This window comes from Octopus bimaculoides, chromosome 28 (genome assembly GCF_046866305.1).
Source record: "Octopus bimaculoides isolate indiv1 chromosome 28, ASM4686630v1, whole genome shotgun sequence".
Lineage (NCBI taxonomy): Eukaryota > Metazoa > Mollusca > Cephalopoda > Octopoda > Octopodidae > Octopus > Octopus bimaculoides.
In genome coordinates, this window is record NC_142955.1 from 18857407 (window position 1) to 18881349 (window position 23943).

Below are 23943 nucleotides of genomic sequence, written 5' to 3' on the forward strand. Positions count from 1 at the left end.
CGCAGGGCCAGCAATTTTTTGATGGGATAGTGTTAGTTGATAACCGCAACCTCAATATTGAGCTGGTACCTTATTTTATCAATCTCTGTTGTGGAGAAGAGAACAGTGGATAGGACCAACCACAGTATTTCACTGGTATACAATATCAACGCCTGTTCACAGACATAAAAGGTAAATTCTACCCAAACAGAAAACTGTTTTTGTAACATGAATAAGCATTTAACCCTTTCGATACCAACACCTCTGGCTCTGAAGTACAATTGTCTTGTTTTCAAAAGTTCTCAAAATCTTCCACCAAACCTTAGTCACAATTTATGTTCCTAACACTAGATGAATGATAACGAAGTTATTTTACTAAATTCTTTGTTATATTTAAAATTATTTGCAAGAAACACAGAGCATCTCAACAGAAATATGGTACATAACTGGACTTTGCTCAGACTATTCTTTCATCTGAAGATGGGCCTTCGCCCGAAATATAAAGATTTTATAAAACTCTCTTTTTATCTTCTTTAATATAACAATGCTTCAAGCAAACTACAACACTTATTTATATATATATATATATATATATATATATATATACACCTAACATACATCCTTAATGACAGTAGTGAACATGCACACACACACACACACACACACCTATGTTTCCAAGGGTGAATTATCCAAACCCCAAAGAATACCTCTCAACACATGGCTATGATGCTCCCCCACTACTTCTGCTCGTGATCAGAGATACACATATCGTCAGCCACCAAGGGACATTCTCAACTGGTTAAGGTCAAACAACTGACAAGCAAATCTGTGGTGTTAAGCAGAATATTTTGCTGTAGGCCATCTTTTACACCAGGACAAAATTCAGTTAAGACCAGAAGCCATAAGAGCCATTATTATTATTATTATTACTATTATTATTAATATTGTCTAATATTAGCACAAAGCCACAAATTTTTGAGGTAGGATATAGTCAACTGAATCCCTCAATACACAGCTGGTACTTAATAAATGAAAAGTAACATTAACCCTGACATGTAAAGAGACCTGGACTGATATTATAAACCTGTTTGTCCCATTTTCTACCAATTTTGAAATTGTATCAGCCAATTTACTAATTCAGCAATTTTGAATGTCAGTCTACAAATTTTTTTTTCTATTAATCAGCCAATTTTGCAATTTAATCTGCCAACCCCCCAATTCTGTGATTTAGCTTGTCAGTTTACCATTTCTACAATGTAGCCTGCCAATCTACCAATTCAGCCAGCCATTCTACCTTTTCTACAATTTTGCCTGCCAATCTACCAATTCTGCAATTTAGCCTGCCAATCTACCAATTCTGCAATTTAGCCTGCCAATCTACCAATTCTGCATCCTTAGCAATAATGATTGAAAAAAAAACTAAAGGAAAAATCTTTTGTCATGGTGTAAATAGGGGCCGCTGGAGTAAATAATGTTAAAGTTAGGGGTTGGGAGATAAGGGCCATAGGCAGCAAACATGAAGGTTATTAGAAAGGGAGTAATAAAACTGAGCTGCATGGGGTGGGGGAAGTTTAGTTTTTAAGGGGACAGACAGTATAGTAGTGTTTAATGAAGCAAAACGTTTTTAAGGGGTCACAGTACAGTGTTTTATCAAGCAAGGAGTTCTTAAGGGGTTGCAAATAGTTAAGGGGACAATACAGTGTTTAACCAAACAAGGAATCTGAAAGGAGGCATCATGTGCCTCTTGCCCCCTGCTCCCCCTCCTCCACCAAGACTTTTGTCAGCCAATCCTGTCCTGATCAAGGGCTATGGCGGGGCCCTATGCCCAACCCAGGACAACCATCTCCAACCCAGAAGTGCCCTATGAAATGCAAACTGATCCCTAAATACAGACTTGACTGTGGGTATGCGTTGAAATCTAGATAAAATAGGGGTCAGAAAAAGGAGTGGAAGGTAGGAAGAAGACAAAAAGAGAAAAAGAAAAAAAGGAAAGAAATTGGAAAAATATTTACAGATATGGATATATTTAGTATATAGTAGGGCTGGGGGGGGATTGAGGGGGGAGAAATGGGAGTAAGGAGAGAGGAAGAGAGAGAGAGAGACAAGAGAGGGAAAGAGGAGCAAGATGAGAGAGAGAGAGAGAGAGAGAGAGAGAGAGGAGAGCAGTGAGGGGAAGGAGAGAGATGCGCAGGTGCTAACTAAAGAGGGCTTAACGAGCCAGATTAATAACAATTAAAATGGAAGAGATTCTAACGAGCGAGAGTTATAATTAGGCTGGAGCACATCTCAAAGAACTCCAGGGTCTGGTGAGTCTGCATCTTCTGCGGTTCCTTGTTTTCTTGGTTCTCATCTGAAATGGAAGAGAGGAAAGGGTATTCGGAGTTAGACGGGGCAATGTTTGATGAGGGGAGACACACACAAGGAGATGTAGGAAACACATACACACACACACAGACAGGTATACATACCCACAGATACACACACACAGATGTGCATGTGCACACACATACATACATGCAGACAAAACCACAACTGGCAAAAAAGGAACCACAATAATAATAATAATAATAATAATAATAATAATCCTTTCTACTGGAAGCACAAAGCCTGAAATTTTGGGGAAAGAATCAAGTCAATTACATCAACCCCAGTGCGTAACTGGTACTAATTTTATCGACCCTGAAAGGATGAAAGGTAAAGTCGACCTCAGTGGAATTTGAACTTGGGACGCAAAGGACAAAATGCCGCCAAGCATTTTGTCTGGAATGCTAACGATTTTACAATCTCATAATAATAATAATAATATTAATAATAATAACAATAATAATAATAATAATAACGGTGTCAAATTTTGGCACAAGGCCAGCAATTTTGAGGGGAGGGAGGTAGTCGATATACCACTTATCCCCAGTACACGACTGGTACTTTATTTTATCGACTCCGGAGGAATGAAAAGCAAAGTTTACCCCAGTGGGGTACACTCACGAGGTAGAATCAAGATTGAGCCCTTCGTGTTTAGGCTATCAACAGGGACCAGAAAGAATTATTAGGAAATTTAGAGAGACTCACCTAAAGTCTGAAGAAATTCTTCAGCTGCGTCTGGAGATGAAAGAGAGAAAAGGGGAAATTAAACATCGGTTTTGTCAGTGCTGTCATCATCACCAGCATCATCATCATCATCATCATAGCAAGCATCACCAACACCACCACAACATCCACCATCACCACCATCATCATCATTACTACCACCACCAGCATCATAGCAAACATCACTACCACCACCACCACTGTCATCACCAGCATCATCATCAACATCATAGCAAGCATCACCAGCACCACCACCATCGTCGTCATAGCAAACATCTCTACTGTCACCACCACAACATCCATCATTGCCACCACCACCACCACAGTAAACATCATCAATACCACCACTATCACCATGATCACCACCACCACCACCACCACCATCACCATAGCCTCTACCACAAAATGCCACAATTTCCTCCCCCACAAACAACCCCCACCCTACCCAACACCTCCCGCCCGTCCGAGTCAGAGTCAGAGTGAGCCTTACCTGATGATATCGAGGAGGCCAAACTAGAAGTAGCACCACCAGCAGCCGCAGCAGTAGCCCCCAGAAAGGGGGGGCTGCCTGTCGAAGCGCGACCACCTGCGGCAGGCAGTGAAGGGGAACATTCGTTGACATCGACGGTGTTTAGGCTCTTGAAATCAAGCAGGTAGCTCTTCTGGTCCACCTGGTAGAGCTGCAAACTCATGCGGACCTGCACGGGGAGAGAAGACACCAACAACGGCATTAGAGACAACAACATCAAAGGTTGTTTTTTTTAAGAAGGGCACAAAGCATGAAATATTGGGGCCGGGGAGGGGGGGGCGAAGTGGGGGAGATTATTTATCAGAGGTCACTTACATATCGTCCAGAAGAATTCTTCCGACGAACCCGGACATAAAATGGGTTTACAACTTTCCACTCCTGTAAAAGAGAGAGAGAAAACAAAACAGATAAAAGTTAATATGACACATAGGTACACGTGTGCGCATGTGTGTGTGTGTGTGTGTGTGTGTGTGTGTGTGTGTGTGTGTGTGTGTATATATATATATATATAAGGACCCATGGCCTATCGGTTAGGGTGTTGCACTCACAATCATGTGATTGTGGTTTCAATTCCAAGACCATCTCGTGCTCTGTGATCACTTCGACACCTGATGTGTGATGCACTGCACCTGTTCAGGCAACATCAATTTGATGGAGAGAGAAAGAGAAAGAAAGCCAATGTACAACACATACATTTGATCACTTGCAAATCATTTGTGCAGGTCGTTGGGCAAAAAGCTGAACGCTCATGTCATCTTCAACAGGGGAGTACATCATATATATATATATGTATGAATAGAGTTGTTTTTGTGCCTAAAGGTTGACACTAGCTCTGTCTTTCATCACACGTCATGACAACAATAATCCATTAACGTGCATATAAATACTATATGTAATATAGTAAAATTCTACGTATAAGTAACTCAACCATGCCCACCACCATCTAATACCGACATGTCACACAACAGACAACATAGAAAACAAATTAGAAAATTTTTAAAATTTACTCACAAAATTTAAGGTTTTCATAGCTCTGAACACTTCATACATAATGTCTTGAGGTTTACTTTGAGACCGAATACCTGTAATATAATAGGGGATTATGATAAATGTAGTTCAAATTAGATTTAATTTGAAACTTGTCTGGGTAAAACTTCAAACTGCATCTGGTGTTGGAACCCTGTTTCATGAGCTCCAGGGATTTTGAGGAGTATGGAACCACCTCTTACCCCATTATTGTTCCCAGCAAATTACGTTGTTACATTCAGGCATGGTGCAGGCTTGGCTGTGAGGTTAAGAAGCTCACTTTGGGGCCTTATGGATTCAGGTTCAGTCTCACAGTGTGGCACCATGGGCAAGTATTTTCTAATATATAGCTTTGGGCTGGACAAGTCCTTCTGAGTGGATTTGATAGACAAAAACTGAAAGAATTCCATTGTGTGAGCGTGGGTGTATACTACATGCGCATGCATGTGCGTGGGTGTGTGCACACACACGCGTCTCTTTGTTTTGAGACTATATAACAGTTGTAAACAAGTGCCACTGTCATACAGGCAGTGTATTTTTCGTTTCCAGTCTTTCATGAAAACATTTCTGGCCACAAAGAAATATCACCTTGCCTGGAAGCAGGAGAGGGTTGATGACAGGAAGGGCATCCAGCTGCAGAAAAATCTGCCTCAACAAATTCCATCCGACCCATGCAGAACATGGAAAATTGGATGTTAAAACAATGATAATGGTATACAGAGCAACCTTGGTTTACGAATCTAATGTGTTCCTGAAGGCCGTTTGTCATCCAAAATGTTCATAAACCAAAACTATTTTGATCCTAAGAAATTCAAGAAAAACCTGGTGAATTCAAGCAGGGATGTGTACTGAGTGAAAGCAAGGCAGCAGACAGACATTCTGCTACTGATTGTCCCACCTTGTTGCCAACCATTGTTGCTGATTTCATGTGTGTTACTCGAGACACAGCGTGCCACCTGAGACACTTAATGTTACAAAAATTGTTCATAAACCAATTTGTTCATGACGAGAGGCGTTCGTAAACTCACACACGAGGTAGGAACTGATATGCTTACCCAGGTGCCATTTCGCTTTCTTGGCTGGAGTGTGGTGAAGTTTATTCTCAGTAGCTAACAGTGGGTCGAGGGTACGGCTTACATTCTTTAATTCTGAAAGACACAATAGGCAAACAATTACAGTAATAATATTAATAATAACAAAAATAACAATAATCATAATGATTTCTTTTATTGGCCACAAGGGCCGAAGACAAACAGATCAATATTGAAGGATTAGTTACAGCACACAAAAACAGTTGGGTTTACACTGATCAAAAGGGGATACTACCATATTAAGGCATGTCAGTCTACTAAGGGTAATCCACGGTAAACCCAAATTTCTCTTTAAATACTCGCCAGTAGGCTCAAGTGGCCAGCACCAGCTAACTGTTGTGACACAGGGTATGGATGAAGGAAATTTAGGCTATTATTTCTAGCATATAGACTGACCACATTGAGGTCTCCTTCTCTTATGTCTTCTGCTGATTATTTTTCTTCTTAACCCTTTTGTTACCATATTTCTGTTGAGATGTTCTGTGTTTCTTTCAATTAATTTTAAATATAACAAAGAGTTTAGTAAAATAACTTCGTTATCATTAAGCTAGTGTTAGGAACATAAATTGTGACTAAGGTTTGGTGGAAGATTTTAATCCAAAACTTATGAAAACAAGACATTTGTACTACAGAGCCAGAGAGGGTTTCAGCCGGGTTGGTATCAAAAGGGTTAATGAAATAATTCCAAAAACACAAAATATTTGAACTTACCTGGCATTCTTTCTGGGTGAGGTTTGAGGGGACTTGACTGTAAAGAAAAATAAAGGAAGTTCATGTTAGAAGAAGAACAACAACCCTTTCTACTAAAGGCATCAGGCCAGAAATTTTTATTGACGCCGAACGAATGAAAGGTAAAGTCGACCCCGAAAGAATTTGAACTCAGAACGTAACGACTGGCAAAATACCGTTAAGCATTTCGTCCAGCATGTTAACGAATCTGCCAGCTCACTGCTTTAATAATAATCCTTTCCACTATAAACACAGGGCCTGAAATTTGTGGGAAGGGGATAAAGTCAATTACATTGACCCCACTGTGTAACTGGTACTTATTTCATCAACCCCGAAAGGATGAAAGGCAAAGTCAACCGTGGCAGAATTTGAACTCAGAACACAAAGACAGAAGAAATGCCATTATGCATTTTGCTTATGATTCTGCCAGCTCGCTGCCTTAATAATAATCTTTTCTACTCTAGGCACAAGGCCCGGTATTTTGGGGGAGGGGACCAGTCGCTTAGATCGACCCCAGTACACATCTGGTACTTAATTTATCGACCCCGAAAGGATGAAAGGCAAAATCGACTTCAGCAGAATTTGAACTCAGAACGTAAAGACAGACAAAATACTGCTAAGCATTTCACCCAGTGTGCTAACGATTCTGCCAGCTCACCACCTTATATAATAATAATAATAATAATAATAATAATAATAATAATAATAATACTACTTACCAGCATAAATGAATCTGCTGGAGGACTTGATGCTAAGAAAAAATCCTTATTTTCTCGGCATGCTGAGAAACAGAAAAGAAAGAACGGTCATGGAATAGTAAAAGCAATGGTATAGTGCTGTAGTGGTATTGTATGGTATGGTTTTGATGTAGTATTGTAGTGGTGTCTGCTTGTGAGTTAAGAAGCTTGCTTCCAAGCCACACGCTTCCGAGTTCAGTCCCACAGTGTGACACCTTGAGCAAATGTCCTCTAGTACAGCCCTGGGACGACCGAAGCCCTGTGAGTGGATTTGGCAGATGGAAACTGAAAGAAGACTGTCTTGTGCATGTGTGTGGACGTATCTTTCAGCTTAGCTCTGTCTGTGCGTCTTTTTGTCTGCATGTCTGTCAGACAGAAACTGGGAGACAAAACAGAGAGGCACACAAAGACAAGCAGGTAGAGAGAGAGAGAGAGAGAGAGAGAGAGAGAGAGAGAGAGAGAGAGAGAGAGAGAGAGTTACACTGACAGAGACAGACAGACAGAAACAGGCAGAGACAAATAGACAGACAGGCAAACAGAGAGACAAAGAGAAGACACGGACAGACAGACAGTAAGTTCAAACTGGACATGTGTATCTATAGGAAAGAGAGAGAGAGTGTGAGAGAAGACTGCCTGGGAGTGTGAGTGAAGGCCGCCAGAGAGTGAAGGCTGCCAGTGAGTGTGGGTGCACAATGATTGACTGACCTTCAGTTTCTATTCGTTTGTTATCAATAACGAGGTTATATGCAATTAGTAACTCATCGTGGGGCTCGTTCTTGTAAATGGCCGAACGCACTTCATTCTCGGTGACATTGTATTTCTGAAAGAAAAAGAGGTAGACACTGGATTAAGTAGTGGGACAAGGATTAAAACCACTACATCACAAACATACATTAAACACAAGCACATCACAGACACAGCATCAAGGCCACCACATCGCAGACACAGCATCAAGGCTGCCACATCGCAGACACAGCATCAAGGCAGCTACATCACAGACAGCATCAAGGTCACCACATCACAGACACAGCATCAAGGCCACCACATCGCAGACGCAGCATCAAGACCACCATATCAGATACAGCATCAAGACCACTACATCACAGACAGCATCAAGGCCACCACATCGCAGACGCATCAAGGCCACCACATCACAGACACAGCATCAAGGCTGCCACATCACAGACAGCATCAAGGTCACCACATCAGACACAGCATCAAAGCCACCACATCACATTGTTCTTACCTCACAAATCTCCTTCACTACATCCGTATCAATGACGTTACAGTCTTCATCAACAGAGGGAAACAGATAATGTGGGAGTTCAACTTTAAACCAATCGTGTTCTCTGAAAAACAAAGGTCAAGGTTAAAATGGAGTTTTGATGGAAGATCACTTTAACCCTTTTGTTACCATATTTCTCTTGAAGTTCATCCAATTTTGCTTCAAATAATCTTGAAAATAAGGAAGAATTTAGTCAAATAACTTTACCATTATTAATCTGATGTTTGGAACATAAACATGGAATTATGATGGAAGGTTTTAATTTTGTTCCATGAGCAGTCTTGGACAGTTTGGTATCAAAAGCACTCACTGTAAGATAAACTAATGACCCATTCATGAGGAAAGCATTGTACCCTCGCGGGCCTTATGAGTCTGTATAGGTTTCTGCCAGACCTGATATCTACCGGTATGGTGTGATTTAAAGATTTAAAGAAGAATTGGCTGCCAGTTCTAGCATGTTGAGTGATCCACATAGAGGCCTTCTCATTTGGTTTGAGATAGCAAAGAGTTATTTAAGAGACGTTTTGGTTTGAAAAAGTTACAAAGAAGAGGCACGTGTTTATATCATTGACAAACGAGAATCATCTGCTGCAGCCAATGGAACAGTCACGTCCTGTGATTTCACCCTCCCTTGGACTCTTCAGTGACAGACATCCAGCAGCAACATAACAGCTGAATCTCACTCCCAATGATATTTTTTCTTTTCTTCTATTATTTGTCTCAGTCATTGGACTGCTGCCATGCTGGAGCACCACACTCAAGGATTTTAATCGAGCAAATTGACCCTAAGTTTTGAAGCCATGCGCCTTCACTTGCACAACTGTAACACAGAGCAATCCTTACCTGATATCTTTTATGGTGGCCCTCTTCAATGGATCTACCTGTAGACATTTGACCAATAGATTAGTGACGTCCTTGCTTAGATAATCCGGGATTGGAAACATACCGGACTTAATCTTTCTAAACAATGTTGGAACATGTTCGTCATCAAATGGAAGCTGAAACGACAAGGATTAGAAGAAGGATGGAGATGATGAGGAGGCTGTGGCTAGCATTCAGTTACGGATGGGGAAGTGGTGGGGAAGGTAGGATAGATTGCAATGGGGGAGGGGGTGAATAGAGAGAGGTGGGATAGAGTGACAGAGATACAGGGGGAGAGAGAGAGAGAGAGAGAGAGAGAGAGAGAGCATATAAGGAGAGTAAAAAGGGCCATCCCTTTACCATCTCACAGCAAGGTCCATAAAGAGCACAGACATTGCCTCATCACACACACGGAAGGAGAGAGGAAGGGAGAGAAGGAGAGGGAGAGAGAGGGAGGGAGGAAGGAAGAAAGGAAGGAAGACAGAGAGACAAAAGAGAAAACAGATTTGCATCACCAAATTGTTTCACAGAGTAAAAAGCAAACCAGAGAAGCAGAGGGACATTGCTTCATCTCTGGATACTGGCATATGGTGGAGGGGGGAGGAGGAGAGAGGGAATGAAAGAGAGGGAGAATGAAAGAGAGGGAGGGAATGAAAGAGAAGGAGAAAGACATGGAAAGAGAGAGGAGAGAATGAAAGAGGGAGAGAGAGGGAGAAGACAAGGAGAATGAGAGGGGAGAAAGACAGAGAGAGAGGAAGAGATGGGAAGACAGAGAGAAAAGAGAAATAGTGAGGGAAAAGACAGGGAGAGAAAGAAAGAGAGAGATAGAGTGTGTGTGTGTGTGTGTGTGTGTGCGCGTTGGTGTTAAAAATTGAGCGTATCAGCGTACCGTTCCGCACAGCAAGGCATATAAAACAACACCACAACTCCAGATGTCAACCTCTGGACCAGCATACAGTCTGGAAAGAGAAAAAGAGAGAGACATTAGTACAGTAGAGAGAGGGGGAGAGAGAGAAAGAGAGAGACAGACACACAAAGACAAACAGGTAACTTTGACCTTTGCCTCCGACACTGTATCACTCTCATGCCCCACCCCACCCCCCATCTCCCAATTTCTCATCTATTTCTTATGCTGCTGTTCTCAAGGCAGCAAGTTCGCAGGGTCGTAAGCATGCTGGGCAAATTGCTTACATCCTGAGTTCAAATCTCACAGAGGTTCACGTGACCTTCCATTCTAGCGGGGAGGGGAGGGTAGGTCCATACAATAAGTACCAAATGAGCACTGGGAGTCAATGTAATTGACTATTCCCATCCCCCAAGATTTCAGGCATCGTGCCTTTAGTAGAAAGGATTATTATTGTTATCATTATTATTATTATTATTATTATTGTGGTGAGCTGGCAGAATCGGTAGCACGCTGGGTGAAATGCTTAGCGGTATTTCATCTGCCGTTATGTCCTGAGTTCAAATTCCGCCGAGGTCGATGAAATAAGTACCAGTTATGCACTGGGTCGATGTAATCGACTCATCCTCTCCCTCAAAATGGCTGCTCTTGTGGCAAAATTTGAAGCTATTATTATTATTGCCATGCCACCCTCTTTTGGCCAGGAGGGGCAGGCAATTTTTATTTCTCTATTGGCTGTAGCGAAAGAGGTTGTATGGTGGACTCGTTTGAAAGGGCTAAAGTCAGACCCTTTCCTCTTTGGCCAAGGCCTCATCAACTTCTTCAAGTGTCACTTGAAAAGGAAGTTGAGGGTGGAGGGGGAAGTGTTGCCTTGTAACAAGTTTGTTGAAAGATGAGTGAATGTTGAAAGAAGGGCCAGTGTGAATGGACCAATTCTGAGTGTGTACCTGTAAAAAAAAAAGAAGGGCTCTTGCTCTGTTGTTCAGGCACCTGTGGCTTTTGTGGGTTTTTCCATGAGGACCTTAAAACACCTCCCTTACTGGGAGTTTTAATTTAATTTCAATTTATATTGTTTGCAATATAAATATAACATGCAGCAGAGACCCACACATGTAGAAATCACATGGACAATTTCACAATTAAAAAAAGGACGTAATTAATTATACTTACTTTCCAGAAATAACCTCTGGTGCAGCGTAATTCGGTGAACCGCAGCTGGTTCGCAGAAACTCTCCGTCCATCATCATGTTTGAAAGCCCTGAGAAAATACGAACATAGACATTGCTGATAACAACAAAAACAAAACCACAGTGACGTCACCAGCACCGCGGCGTGCGACATCGTCACTGCAACCAGCGACAAGAAATGCAATATCAAAGGGACACAACTCAGTGCTGACAGCTATTTTAACATGACGACAGCAGAAAACGATTATTTCGTTGTACTTATTAAACTAAATATTATTATCCATGAGGAAAGTGACAACAGAGTACAAATTATCAACGGTGTACGAGTGGGATCGCTGGTAGTGAAGAAGGATTTTATATAGGCGCAGGAGTGGCTGTGTGGTAAGTAGCTTGCTTACGAAACACATGGTTCCGGGTTCAGTTCCACTGTGTGGCACCTTGGGCAAGTGTCTTTCACTATAACATCGGGCCAACCAAAGCCTTGTGAGTGGATTTGGTAGACGGAAACTCAAAGAAGCCCGTCGTATATATATATATATATATGTGTGTGTGTGTGTGTGTGTGTGTGTTTGTCCCCCCACCATCGCTTGATAACCGATGCCTTTCTATTAAAGGCACAAGGCCTGAAATTTTGGCTGAGGGAGCTAGTTGATTACATCGACCTCCAGTACGCAACTGGTACTTAATTTATCGATCCTGAATGGATGAAAGGCAAAGTCGACCTCGGTGGAATTTGAACTTAGAACGCAGCCATGGGTGAAACACAGCTAAGCATATCGTCCAACATGCTAACGATTCTGCCAGCTCGTCACCTTAATAATCATCATTGTTTAACGTCCGCTTTCCGTGCTAGCATGGGTTGGACGATTTGACTGAGGACTGGTGAAACTGGATGGCAACACCAGGCTCCAATCTGATTTGGCAGAGTTTCTACAGCTGGATACCCTTCCTCACGCCAACTACTCAGAGAATGTGGTAATAATAATAATAATAATAAAAGGCATCAGGAGGAATATAAAGGAAATTGGAATAGAGTGCCCAGTAGAACTGTTACAAAAGGTTTGCCTCCTTGGCACAGCCAGAATAATCAGGAAAGTATGAGATAATTGAAAAGAACGGATAGCATGGTACCTAGGCTGCAGGTAGCAAGCCTGCAACACATGCAAGATTCCAGGAGTTCCAACAAAATTTGAGTTAAAAAGAATAATAATAATTGTAACTGAATATTCACCAAAATCGGCAATTTTCACATTGAGCCGATGGTCCAGAAGAAGGTTTTCAGGTTTCAAATCACGATGTACCACCATATGGCGGTGGCAATAGTCAACACCTGAAATAATTTGCTGGAAGAATCGTCTTGCCTCAGCATCTTTCAGCTGGAAGAGAAGAGAAAGAGAGAGAGAGAGAGAGAGGGAGACAGGTGAATGTACAGGTCGTTGGTTGCAGAGAGATGGAGACAGACAGAGATGGAGACAGACAGATAGACAGACAGAGAGAAACAGAGACAGACAGAGATGGAGATACAGACAGAAAGAGAGACAGACAGAGAGAAAGAGAGCCAGACAGACAGAGGGCCAGAGAGAAAGAGAGATAGCCAGACAGAGAGAAAGAGAGACAGAGACAGAGACAGACAGATAGAATGAGAGAGAGACAGACAGACAGAATGAGAGACAGACAGACGGACAAAGAGAGAGAGATAGACAGACAGAGGGACAGACAGAGAGAGACAGACAGACAAATGAATAGACATAGAGAGAGAGAGAGAGAGAGAGACACACACACACACACACACACACACACACACACACACACACACACACACACACACACACACACACACACACACACACACACACACACACACACACACTGAAAAGCTGGTGCCTTACCTTTCCATGTTTTACAATATAATCAAATAATTCACCGCCCGATACAAACTCCATCACCATAAAAATATCTGTTGGTGTGCTGAACACTTGGTAACTGCAGGGAGGACACACAGACAGACGGAACACCAGGGTGGAGATGAAAAAGAAAAAAAAAAGAGAAAAACACATAAAAATACAAAACTTTCAATGAAAATTTGTTTGTTTCTTTTAAATCTTGCAGTTTTTTTTCCCTTTCCTTACTTGCATGGCTTAGAAGAGGGTTAACGAAGCAGATTTTCTACAGCTGGATGTCCTTGCTGTCACCAACCCTCACCTGTCTCCAAGTAAGGTAAGGTTTCCCAAATGCCAGACATGCTTCTGCAGAATGTTGGAAATGAATGATGCTGCTTGTATGACAGTGACACTCGTTTACGACTGTCATGTGATGTCAAACACAAGGAGACACAAACACACACACATATATATACATCATTTAACATCCATGTTGGCATGGGTTAGATGATTTAATCAGAACAGATGATCCACCACCACCACCACCACAACTACTACTACTACTACTACCGCCACCACCACCGCAACTACTACCACCACCACCACAACTACTACTACTACCGCCACCACCACCACCACCATCACCCCCCCCCCCCATAATACTTACAGCTTGATAATATGTGGATGTCTAAACAGTTTGAGGTTTTGGATCTCTTTGCGAATCTTTCCGACGACATCCAGATTCTTGATTTTGTTCCGGTTCACAATTTTAACGGCAACTTTCTGCTTCGTTTGTTCATGGGTGGCAACTGGGAAAATTGCAAAGAGAAAAACAAAAAAAAACAAAACAAATTAATTAATATACGGGACAAACAAAACGAGAAATAAGTTTTTATTATTTAAACAAATCAAGAAACAAAAATCATAAAAATAATAATAAAAAATAGCCCCTCCCCCCTTTTTCTGGTCAGGCACAGACGTGGTTGTGTGGTAAAAGAGCTCTCTTGGCAAACACATGGTTTTGGGTTCGGTCCCATTGTGTAGCAGCCTTGGGTAACAGTCATCAACTATAGACCTGGCTCATACATATATACATAGATTAGACAGTAGGGTGTGATTTGAGGGAGATCTGGCTACTATTTCTAGCAGGTCTAGCTGCCATGTAGAGGTCTCCCTCATTGGCTCATACATATATACACAGATAAGAGAGTAGGGTGTGATTTGAGGGAGATTTGGCTGCTATTTCTAGCAGGTCTACCTACAATGTAGAGGTCTCCCTCATTGGCTCATACATACATATATACATAGATAAGAGAGTAGGGTGTGATTTGAGGGAGATTTGGTTGCTATTTCTAGCAGGTTTAGCTACCACGTAGAGGTCTCCCTCATTCACTCATATATACATAGATGAGAGTAGGGTGTGATTTGAGGGAGATTTGGTTGCTATTTCTAGCAGGTCTAGCTACCACGTAGAGGTCTCCCTCATTCACTCATATTTACATAGATGAGAGAGTAGGGTGTGATTTGAGGGAGATTTGGCTGCTATTTCTAGCAGGTCTAGCTACCACGTAGAGGTCTCCCTCATTCACTCATATTTACATAGATGAGAGAGTAGGGTGTGATTTGAGGGAGATTTGGCTGCCATTTCTAGCAGGTCTAGCTACCACGTAGAGGTCTCCCTCATTCACTCATACATACATATATACACAGATAAGAGAGTAGGGTGTGATTTGAGGGAGATTTGGCTGCCATTTCTAGCAGGTCCAGCTACCACGTAGAAGTCCTCCTTGACATCATTATACGCTACAGAGCAAGTTAGAAATAGCAGGAGGAGTGGGTGGATAAGGGGGGTGGGAGGTGGAACCGATTTACTAAGAAAACAAAGATCTTCTGTAAACAACAACTAAAGTACATAATTTAGATGTTGAACAGAGGTGGAGATGGAGAGGTGGGGGGGGGGGGGACAAGTCAATGGTGACCTGAAAACAGTGGTGAGTTGGGGAAGGAGATGTTTAAATACAGTGGTGGTGGTGGGAGTGGTAATGATGGAGATGGTGGCATTGATGGTGGTGGTGGAGTCGATGGCGGTTAGCAAAGTTTGCTGTTCAACATGATAATGAAGAACTGTAAACTTTGTCTTTTAATGGGCAAGTGTCTTCTGCTATAGCCCCAGGACAACCAAAGCCTTGTGAGTGGATCTGAGAGATGGAATCTGAAAGAAGCCTGTCGGCAACAGAGCCATTTAGCTCTTATTTCTAGCAGTGAAAGTATTCTAACAACCTCAGGCATATCTAATGATGTGCCTTGTTTCCCTTTTTAGTGAAACTCTGCTAATAAGCTGCTTCATTTAATTATATATCATCATTATCATCATCATCAACATCCGTTTTCTATGTTGGTATGGGTTGGACAGTCTGCCAGGAGCTAGCAATGTTGGGGGCCATACTAGGTCCCATAGTCTGTTTTGGCTTCATTTCAAAAGCTGGATGCCCTTCATAACACCAACTACTTTACAGGGTGGCACACTGGGTATTTCTTACGCGACACCAACACTAGTACACTGATATGTGACACCTACTTCAATCATCATCATCATCCAGCGCTTTTAAATCTGGGTTTTGTCCCCGTTAAAGGGGGTGACCAGGTCTACCTCAATGCCATAACAACCGAGGTAGGCAGGTGCAGCCCACCCCAACCTTTGGGCTGGCTGGTGCTCGTTCTCCTTTGCTATCATGAGGGCTTTTTTGGAGCTGGGTTTTCTACAGGTAGCAAGCCCTTGCTTACCCCTAACCTCAGTTTCTAGACGAGTGGTCCCAAGACCAAGGCCTTTATCATGATTTTTAAGAAATGCGGTGGAAAACTTGCTCAAGAAGGCAGGGACACTAGTCCCTGAGACCCCTTTTGGAGCCCCCTTACCCTGATATATATGATCGGTTGTAGAAAAACATAAATTCAGAGAAGAAGCACACTCAAAGATGTAGAGCAGTTAATGTTATAATGAGTTCAAATTCCACCGAGGTCGACTTTGCCTTTCATCCTTTCGCAGTCGATAAATTAAGTACCAGTTGTGTACTGGGTCAATCTAATTGGCTGGCCCTCTCCCCCAAAATTTCAGGCTTTGTGCCTGGAGAAGAAAAAATTATAATGGGGGAGGCCGGTTTATAGGGTTACCCGTCCATAAGGGATTTGGTCTTACGGCGTATCGTAAGACCCCAAACCGGTTTGCTTCAGAACTCTCCAAACCGGTTTGCTTAAGAACTCTGCTAGAAATATGAGCTAAATAACGTAAACAGAAGCATTACAATAGTAATTACAATATGGCAGATGCACATTAGCCATTAAAAAACCCAAAGATTTTAATTCACTCAAACATTTATTTGGTACCGTCAGTTTTCGTCAGACGGTCTGCGACCTGGTCACTGACACCATTCGTTCCTCTGCACCTGGTTTAAACAAACGGGTTTCCTATTCCATCTTTTACTGAAACTGAGAGCTTTTGTTTGGTGATTTGCGGTTCTCACATCACTGCGACCTTCAAATCTCGTAAATAAAGCGCACGTGTGTGTCTGTATATATATATATATATATATATATATATATATATATATATATACACACACACACGTGATAATTATGATCTTATCGTATGGCGTGCTCAGGAACTCACGTACACACATTTTATAAATAAATACACACACACACACATATATATATATATATATATATATATTATATACACACGTATTAATTAAAACAATGTATGTATATCCAATAGGCGTGGTTGAAACCTACATATATACACACACATATATATCACCACATATATATAGAGAGAGATATCCAAACATACACACACGTGTATGTATGTGTATATACATATATATATATATATATATATATATATACACACACAGTCTCTTTATCGCTGTGATCTTAATTTTAGAGAGAGAGAGAGGAGGAAACGGCAAGGCTAAGAGAGAGATGGAGGGAGGACGGGACAAGATTACGAGAGAGGGGTAGGAAGAGGAGGTTACGAGAGACAAAAAGGGGATAAATGGCTACGCGAGAAGGAGAGGAAGGGGGCAAAAGCAGGGAAAGAGAAAGATAAGCTAGGTAAGGGAGGGGAATAGCGAAAGGCTAAGAAAGAGGGGAAGGGAGAGTGAAGGTAGCGTAGTTACCCTCCCATTATGTCACCACGGTTCTACTCTCCCCTTTCCCGCACGTTCTTTCTTCTTCTTCCCTCCCCTTCTTCGATGTTGTTATTGACATATTTCTAAGTCAAGGTCATCGTTGTTTACATCATTGGAAGTGAACGGAAGTAAGAGGGGGGAAAAGAGAGAAGGGATGAATGGAGAATGGGAAACGGAGGGAGGAATGAAAGAGAAGCAGAGAGAGAGAGAGAGACTGACAGAGAGAGAGACTGACAGAGACAAAGGAAGTCGGAACGAGACAAGAGAAACAGAAAAATGAGAGAGAGAGAGAGAGCGAATAGATAGAGAGATACAAACAGACGAGACTTAAAGAGAAAGGGCAAGAGAGAGAAAAACAGAGAAAGAGACAGAAAGAGAGAGAGAGAGTAAGAAGGGAGAGGGGGGTCAGAGAAAGACAAGAGAAAAAGGAAAAGATGAGAGAGAGAGCGTGTGTAGACAGAGAGAATGAGGTTGAAAAACGAGAGACGAAGGAACGAGGGTAAGACAAAAGAAAGTGAAAGAATGAAAGAGAGAACGAAAACAAAGAATAAGAGACACAACAGTGTATAAAAGTATAGGGAGTTATTTTAGCCCCAGGCACAGCTCCGACGGCACAAATAACGCTGGTAGTTGCCGAACCCCCAGGTCGACACTTTTCTGGCAGATGCTACAGGTTTGATCCTCTTGGGACTGTTGTACGTGTGTAGGGGGCGAGCGGGAGAGAGTGTTGTTAGGTTGGTGTTGTGGAGCGAGTGGGAGAAACAGACATCAGCGTTACTTAGCATCTGCTTTCCATTCTGGCCTGGATTCGATGGTCTGACCGGAATTGGTAAGTAAAAGAGCTGCACGAGCTTCCTGTCTGATTTTGGCTTGGCTTCTACGGCTGGACGACCTTCCTAATGCCAACCATTCCAAGAGTGTATTGAGCACCTTTTACGTGTCACCGGGGCCCAGCTACAATTATAATTTCACTTGGCTTGACGAGTCTTCTCAAGCACAGCAAATTGCCAAATGTCATGACCACTTGTCATCACCGCCCAACATTCAAAGATCATGCTTCACCAACTTGTCCATGTCTTCCTGGGACTATCTCTTCCACAAGTTCCTTCCACAGTTAGAGGTCCTCATTTATATGCATCACATGGCCATACCAGCATCCTCATCTCGCTTGCACACCACATCTGATGTCTCTTATACCCAAATGTTTCTCTCAAGACACTTACATTCTGTTGTGCAATGCACACTGACATTGCACATCCAGTGAAGCAGACTGCATTCAGGTCTTTCAAGCCTGCACAACCTCTGTTCCACTGCCATGTAACACGGCTGTTCTTTTCTACTTTAGACACAAGGCCCGAAATGCTTAAGGAGGGGCCAGTTGATTAGATCGACCCCAGTATGCAACTGGTACTTGATTTATCGACCCCGAAAGGATGAAAGGCAAAGTCGACCTCAGTGGAATTTGAACTCAGAACGTAAAGACAGACGAAATACCGCTAAGCAGTTCGCCCGGTGTCCTAATGTTTCTGCCAGCTCGCACACAGACATCATACAGTCTGCTTTTCACTCTGAGGGAGAGGCCCTTTGTTACCAACAAAGGTAGAAGCTCTCTGAACTTATTCCAGCAGCTACACTCTCAGAGCATCCCCCTCCACTGCTGATTTGGTCACCTGGATAAAGAAAGCCATCAACTACTTCTAAGTGTCCCCCTTTGACATATCATGGAGTCTATTTCCTGTACATTTCTAGTGTTTATTCTACATGTGCATCTGCCAAACAAAGACTATTTTCCCTGTTAACCTTCTTCTGATACTACTGCACCTCTTACGTGTCCATAGCTTGCACCAGGTACACCTTATGGACTTTCAACCTCCACCTTTCCTACAAATCAAGCAGGACCATCTACCTGAAGGGATTTGTGGTTTGTCCTCTTTCCTAATTAGTAAGATTTTGGTTTTTGCTAAATTAAATCGAAAGACCTTTGATTCCAGACCATGCCTCCACATCTGAAATTTATTTCTCCACTTCTGGTAGTGATTCAGCTATAAGAACAAGGTCATCAGCATAGAGGAGCTCCCAGGGACATCCCGGCTTAAATTCCTCTGTTATTGGCTGGACAACTCTGATGAACAAGGCGGGGCTGAGGACTGATCCTTAGTGGATTCCTACATGTACACTAAATTTATTGCTGTACTTGTTGCCAACCCCCACCTTAGTGAAAGCATACCTGTACATGGCTTGTACAGCTCTCACCAACCACTCATCTATGCCTAGTTTCCACATTGACCACCAGATAAGGGAACAGGGAACTCTGTCAAAAGCTTTCTCAAAGTCAACAAAAGCCAAGTAGAGAGGTTTATTTTTGGCTAGCTACCTCTCCTACATTTGCCTTACCAAGAATATAGCATCGGTGGTGCTGCTCCCTGGCACAAATCCAAACTGCATCTCATCTAGACTAACTCACTCCCTAATTAGTTGAGCCATGACCCTCTCCATAACTTTCATCACCTGATCCAACAATTTGATACCTCTGTAATTATTTCTGTGTTTTAGTAGTGTCGTGGAATAATGTAGATGTTTGTGGAGTGAGTGAGAGAGAGATCGTGTTGCTAGGATGGTGTTGTGGTAGTGTTGTAGTTGTGTATGGAGTGAGAGAAACAGTGTTGTTAGGATGTATCAGGAAAGTGCAATGGGAACCACTGCACATATAATTTACAGCAGTTGTGTGCTAGTATTCACAGTAACCAACTGTGATCCTTCAATAATTCATAGGATATTTTAAACCCCTTTTTTGTTGTTTGTCCTAATGTTATATGTGGTATTAAACAAAAACCAAATATCCCTGACCTGAGGTTAGACAACTGCATCCTCTTCCCTATGGCTATAGCCCCCCACCACCACAAAGGCTAACCTAATATTAAACAACCCACTCCCTTCATCAGGGCTAAGTTGAGGTTAAACAACTATATTCCCTTCACATTGGCTAACTTAGGGTTAAACAATTGCATCTCCTTCACAGGGTTAAATAAAGATAACCACGTTCTATTTAGTAGGGTTAACCTAGGGTTAAATTAAGACAACCATATTCCTTTCAGTTGGGGTTAAACAAGAACAAACACGTCCCCTTAACCTCAGGTACCTTAGAGTTATGCAATAGCACCCCCTTCACAGAGCAAACCTGGGGTTAAACAACAACTATGTCCCCTTAACCAGGGTTAAACAGCAGCATTTCTTTCACAGGGCTAACCTGAGGTTAAATATGGACAACTACGTTTTCTTTAGCAGAGCTAACCAGAGGTTAAACAACATTCCCAGGTTAACTTAAGGTTAAAACAACAGCACCTACTTCACAGGGCCAACCACTACGTCCTCTTAATCAGGGTTAACCCAGGGTTACATACGGACACCTATATTTCTTTCAGCAGATACAACCTTGGGTTTAATAACAACCACGTCTTTTTAACCAGGGTGGCTAACTTACGGTTAGACAACGGTACCTTTTTCATCGGGCTAACCTGGGGGTTAGACAAGGAAAAAAACCACCTTTTTTTTTTTTTTACCAGGGTTTAACCTGGAGTTGAATAAAGACAACTCTGGGTTAAACAAGAACCACGTCCTCTTAACCAGGGCTAACTTACGGTTAGACAACAGCATCTTCTTCACAGGGCAAAGCAGGGGTTAAACAAGGACGGACAACAACAAAGGGTGCAACAACAACAACAACAGGAACAATGTCTATTGCAGCTGTCTGAAAAGAAGAAATAGAATATGAAGGAATGACAGACTTACTTTTAACTTTGCCAAACGAACCGACACCCAGAGTATCACCAAGCAAGTAACTTCCTATTTTAGCTTGAGCTGCCTGCGACTGGGAACCCTTTTCCGCCATGATTATTTCCCCAAAACCCGAAAATCCAATCCTACAAAGCTGTCCTGTCTCTGTTGACCTTTACTCCAAGGTAGACGTGAACAACCACAGGAAGACAACACTGCAATCACGTCGTATTTATACTCACTAGTATGGTAGCACAGAACAGACAGAAAAACCTATTTCGTTTCAGCCCGGTTTTCGATCTGACCTGATGGGATGGAATCAGATTGTATGAAATCTAAACCGATATTTAAATTACTTTAAACGAAATAACAACAGTATTATTTTAGTTAATTAATTAATTAATTAATTAGTAAACGCTTTAAAACGTGTACAGTCTAACAATTATCTGTTACTTATAGTAATTTACTAATACGGTGGCCCAGAAAGACAGAAAAATTAGTTCGTCTCGGACTAATAACTCGACTTCGTGTTAGGCTATGATGTAAGAGATGGGCCGTTGAGCGAATCAGTATTTCTGACCACGATAAGCAAAAACTATGGGATAGAATTTCACAATGGCCATATTTACGTCCTCTGTGGTCAATAAATTAATATAGCTCTGTCAGGCTGAAATGACGAACATATAATATATATATTACACATGATATAAAACTTTGAAATCAAGAAAATAATACACAGGAATATTGAATGACGTGAATGAGAGCAGAAGTGTGAAATGTCGTCAAGACGAAGATAAAAACACCGTTCTGTAAGTTTGGTGACAAGTTTTACGCACACACACGCGCACATGCTCGCACACACACACACACACACACACACACCCTAGTATATTTCTGCTTCTGGCATAGAACCGACGAACACGTTACCATTCCAGTATACTAAGCTCAGTCTGAGAAGAGACGCAACTGATGCTGCTCAAATTCTCTTTTAGATTGTTTCTTTTTTTTTTTACTCCGATTTATGGGCAACTATACTCTTTTCACTCATTAGGTTGCGGCCATGCTGGAGCACCACCTTTAGTCGAACAAATCGACCCCGAGACTTATTCTTTGTAAGCCTAGTACTTATTCTATCGGTCTCTTTTTGCAGAACCGCTAAGTTACGGGGACGCAAACACACCAGCATCGGTTGTCAAGCAATGTTGGAGGGAGGGGGGGGGCAAATACAGACACACAAACATATACACACACATACATATATATATACATACATATACACGACGGGCTTTTTTCAGTTTCCGTTTATCAAATCCACTCACAAGGCTTTGGTCGGCCCGAGGCTATAGTAGAAGACACTTGCCTAACGTGCCACACAGTGGGACTGAACCCGGAACCATGCAGTTGGGAAGCAAGCTACTTACCACGAAGCCACACCTGTGCCTGTATTATATTTTCTCTTGATCAAGTCAGTCTCTTGTCACTCATGTTTCACCTCTATGCTTGCGAGGTCAACAGGAATGGACCAGAACTTTCTTGATGACCTTGTGAACATACAGACGAAACTTGAGACTAGCCAGACAGTGACTCGCCCAAAATGATGATGACATACATACACACACACACAGGCATGCACACACACACAGATACGGTGATCTGAACTCTCTGCTTACAACAGGCATGTTGTACACTACATCTTTGCAGTGGATGTCTTCAATGCCCATATTTGGCCTTCTAAACTGGTCACTACAAGAAACTCAAAGAAAAAGACATATGAACTAGCAAACTGTTTAGTGTTATAGGAAACTTCAGAGCATGATTCTGTGGTAAGAAGCTTGCTTTCCCAACCACATGGTTCGGGGTTCAGTCCCACTGTTTGACACCTTGGGCAAGTGCCTTCTACTATTGCCTCAGGCTGACCGAATCCATAAGAGTTGATTTGATAGATGGAAACTGAAAGAAGCCCATCATATATATTTCTTTATTGCCCATAAGCTGCGAAACCTAGAGGAGACAAACAAGGACAGACAAAGGGATTAAGTTGATTACATCGACCCAGTGCACAACTGGTACTTATTTAATCAATTCCAAAATGGATGAAAGGCAATGTCAACCTCGGTGGAATTTGAACTCAGAACATAGTGGCAGACGAAATACCGCTAAGCGTTTCGCCCATCGTGCTAACGTTTCTGCCAGCTCACCGCCTTGTTATATCATATATCATAGGTAAGCAAGCTACCCTGGAAGTGGAATCAGTGTGTGTGTTAGATAGTATGACCCTCCCAACAGACATAATAACGTAGCAAATACATTTCCTTAAATGCTCAAGAGAATACATAGAACTGTCATCATTTAACATCTGTTTTTCCATGCTGGCATGGGTTGGATGGTAGAGGTGCAACGGCCCAGTGGTTAGGGCAGCGGACTCGCGGTTTCGATTCCCAGACCGGGCGTTGTGAGTGTTTATTGAGCGAAAACACGTAAAAGCTCCACGAGGCTCCGGCAGGGGGATGGTGGCGAACCCTGCTGTACTCTTCCACCACAACTTTCTCTCACTCTTTCTCCTTGTTTCTGCTGTGCCTGTAATTCAAAGGGTCAGCCTTGTCACACTGTGTCACGCTGAATATCCCCCCGAGAACTATGTTAAGGGTACACGTGTCTGTGGAGTGCTCAGCCACTTGCACGTT

The 23943-nt window shown here is 42.3% G+C and overlaps 1 protein-coding gene across 1 annotated transcript; it reads right to left on the reverse strand.

The window, feature by feature from the left end:
- Nucleotides 1-890: 890 nt before the first annotated feature.
- LOC106875312 (5'-AMP-activated protein kinase catalytic subunit alpha-2) lies at nucleotides 891-22089 on the reverse strand. The gene is made up of 17 exons (XM_089344236.1): nucleotides 21275-22089; nucleotides 13963-14104; nucleotides 13305-13398; nucleotides 12647-12791; nucleotides 11399-11486; nucleotides 10214-10283; nucleotides 9307-9461; nucleotides 8425-8527; nucleotides 7884-7998; nucleotides 7161-7222; nucleotides 6424-6460; nucleotides 5677-5769; nucleotides 4607-4677; nucleotides 3911-3973; nucleotides 3557-3764; nucleotides 3049-3078; nucleotides 891-2329 (listed from the first exon to the last, which is right to left on the reverse strand). The coding sequence occupies exons 1-17, from the start codon at nucleotides 21372-21374 to the stop codon at nucleotides 2229-2231; spliced, it is 1677 nt and encodes a 558-aa protein (XP_089200362.1). The 5' UTR covers nucleotides 21375-22089; the 3' UTR covers nucleotides 891-2228.
- Nucleotides 22090-23943: the final 1854 nt, after the last annotated feature.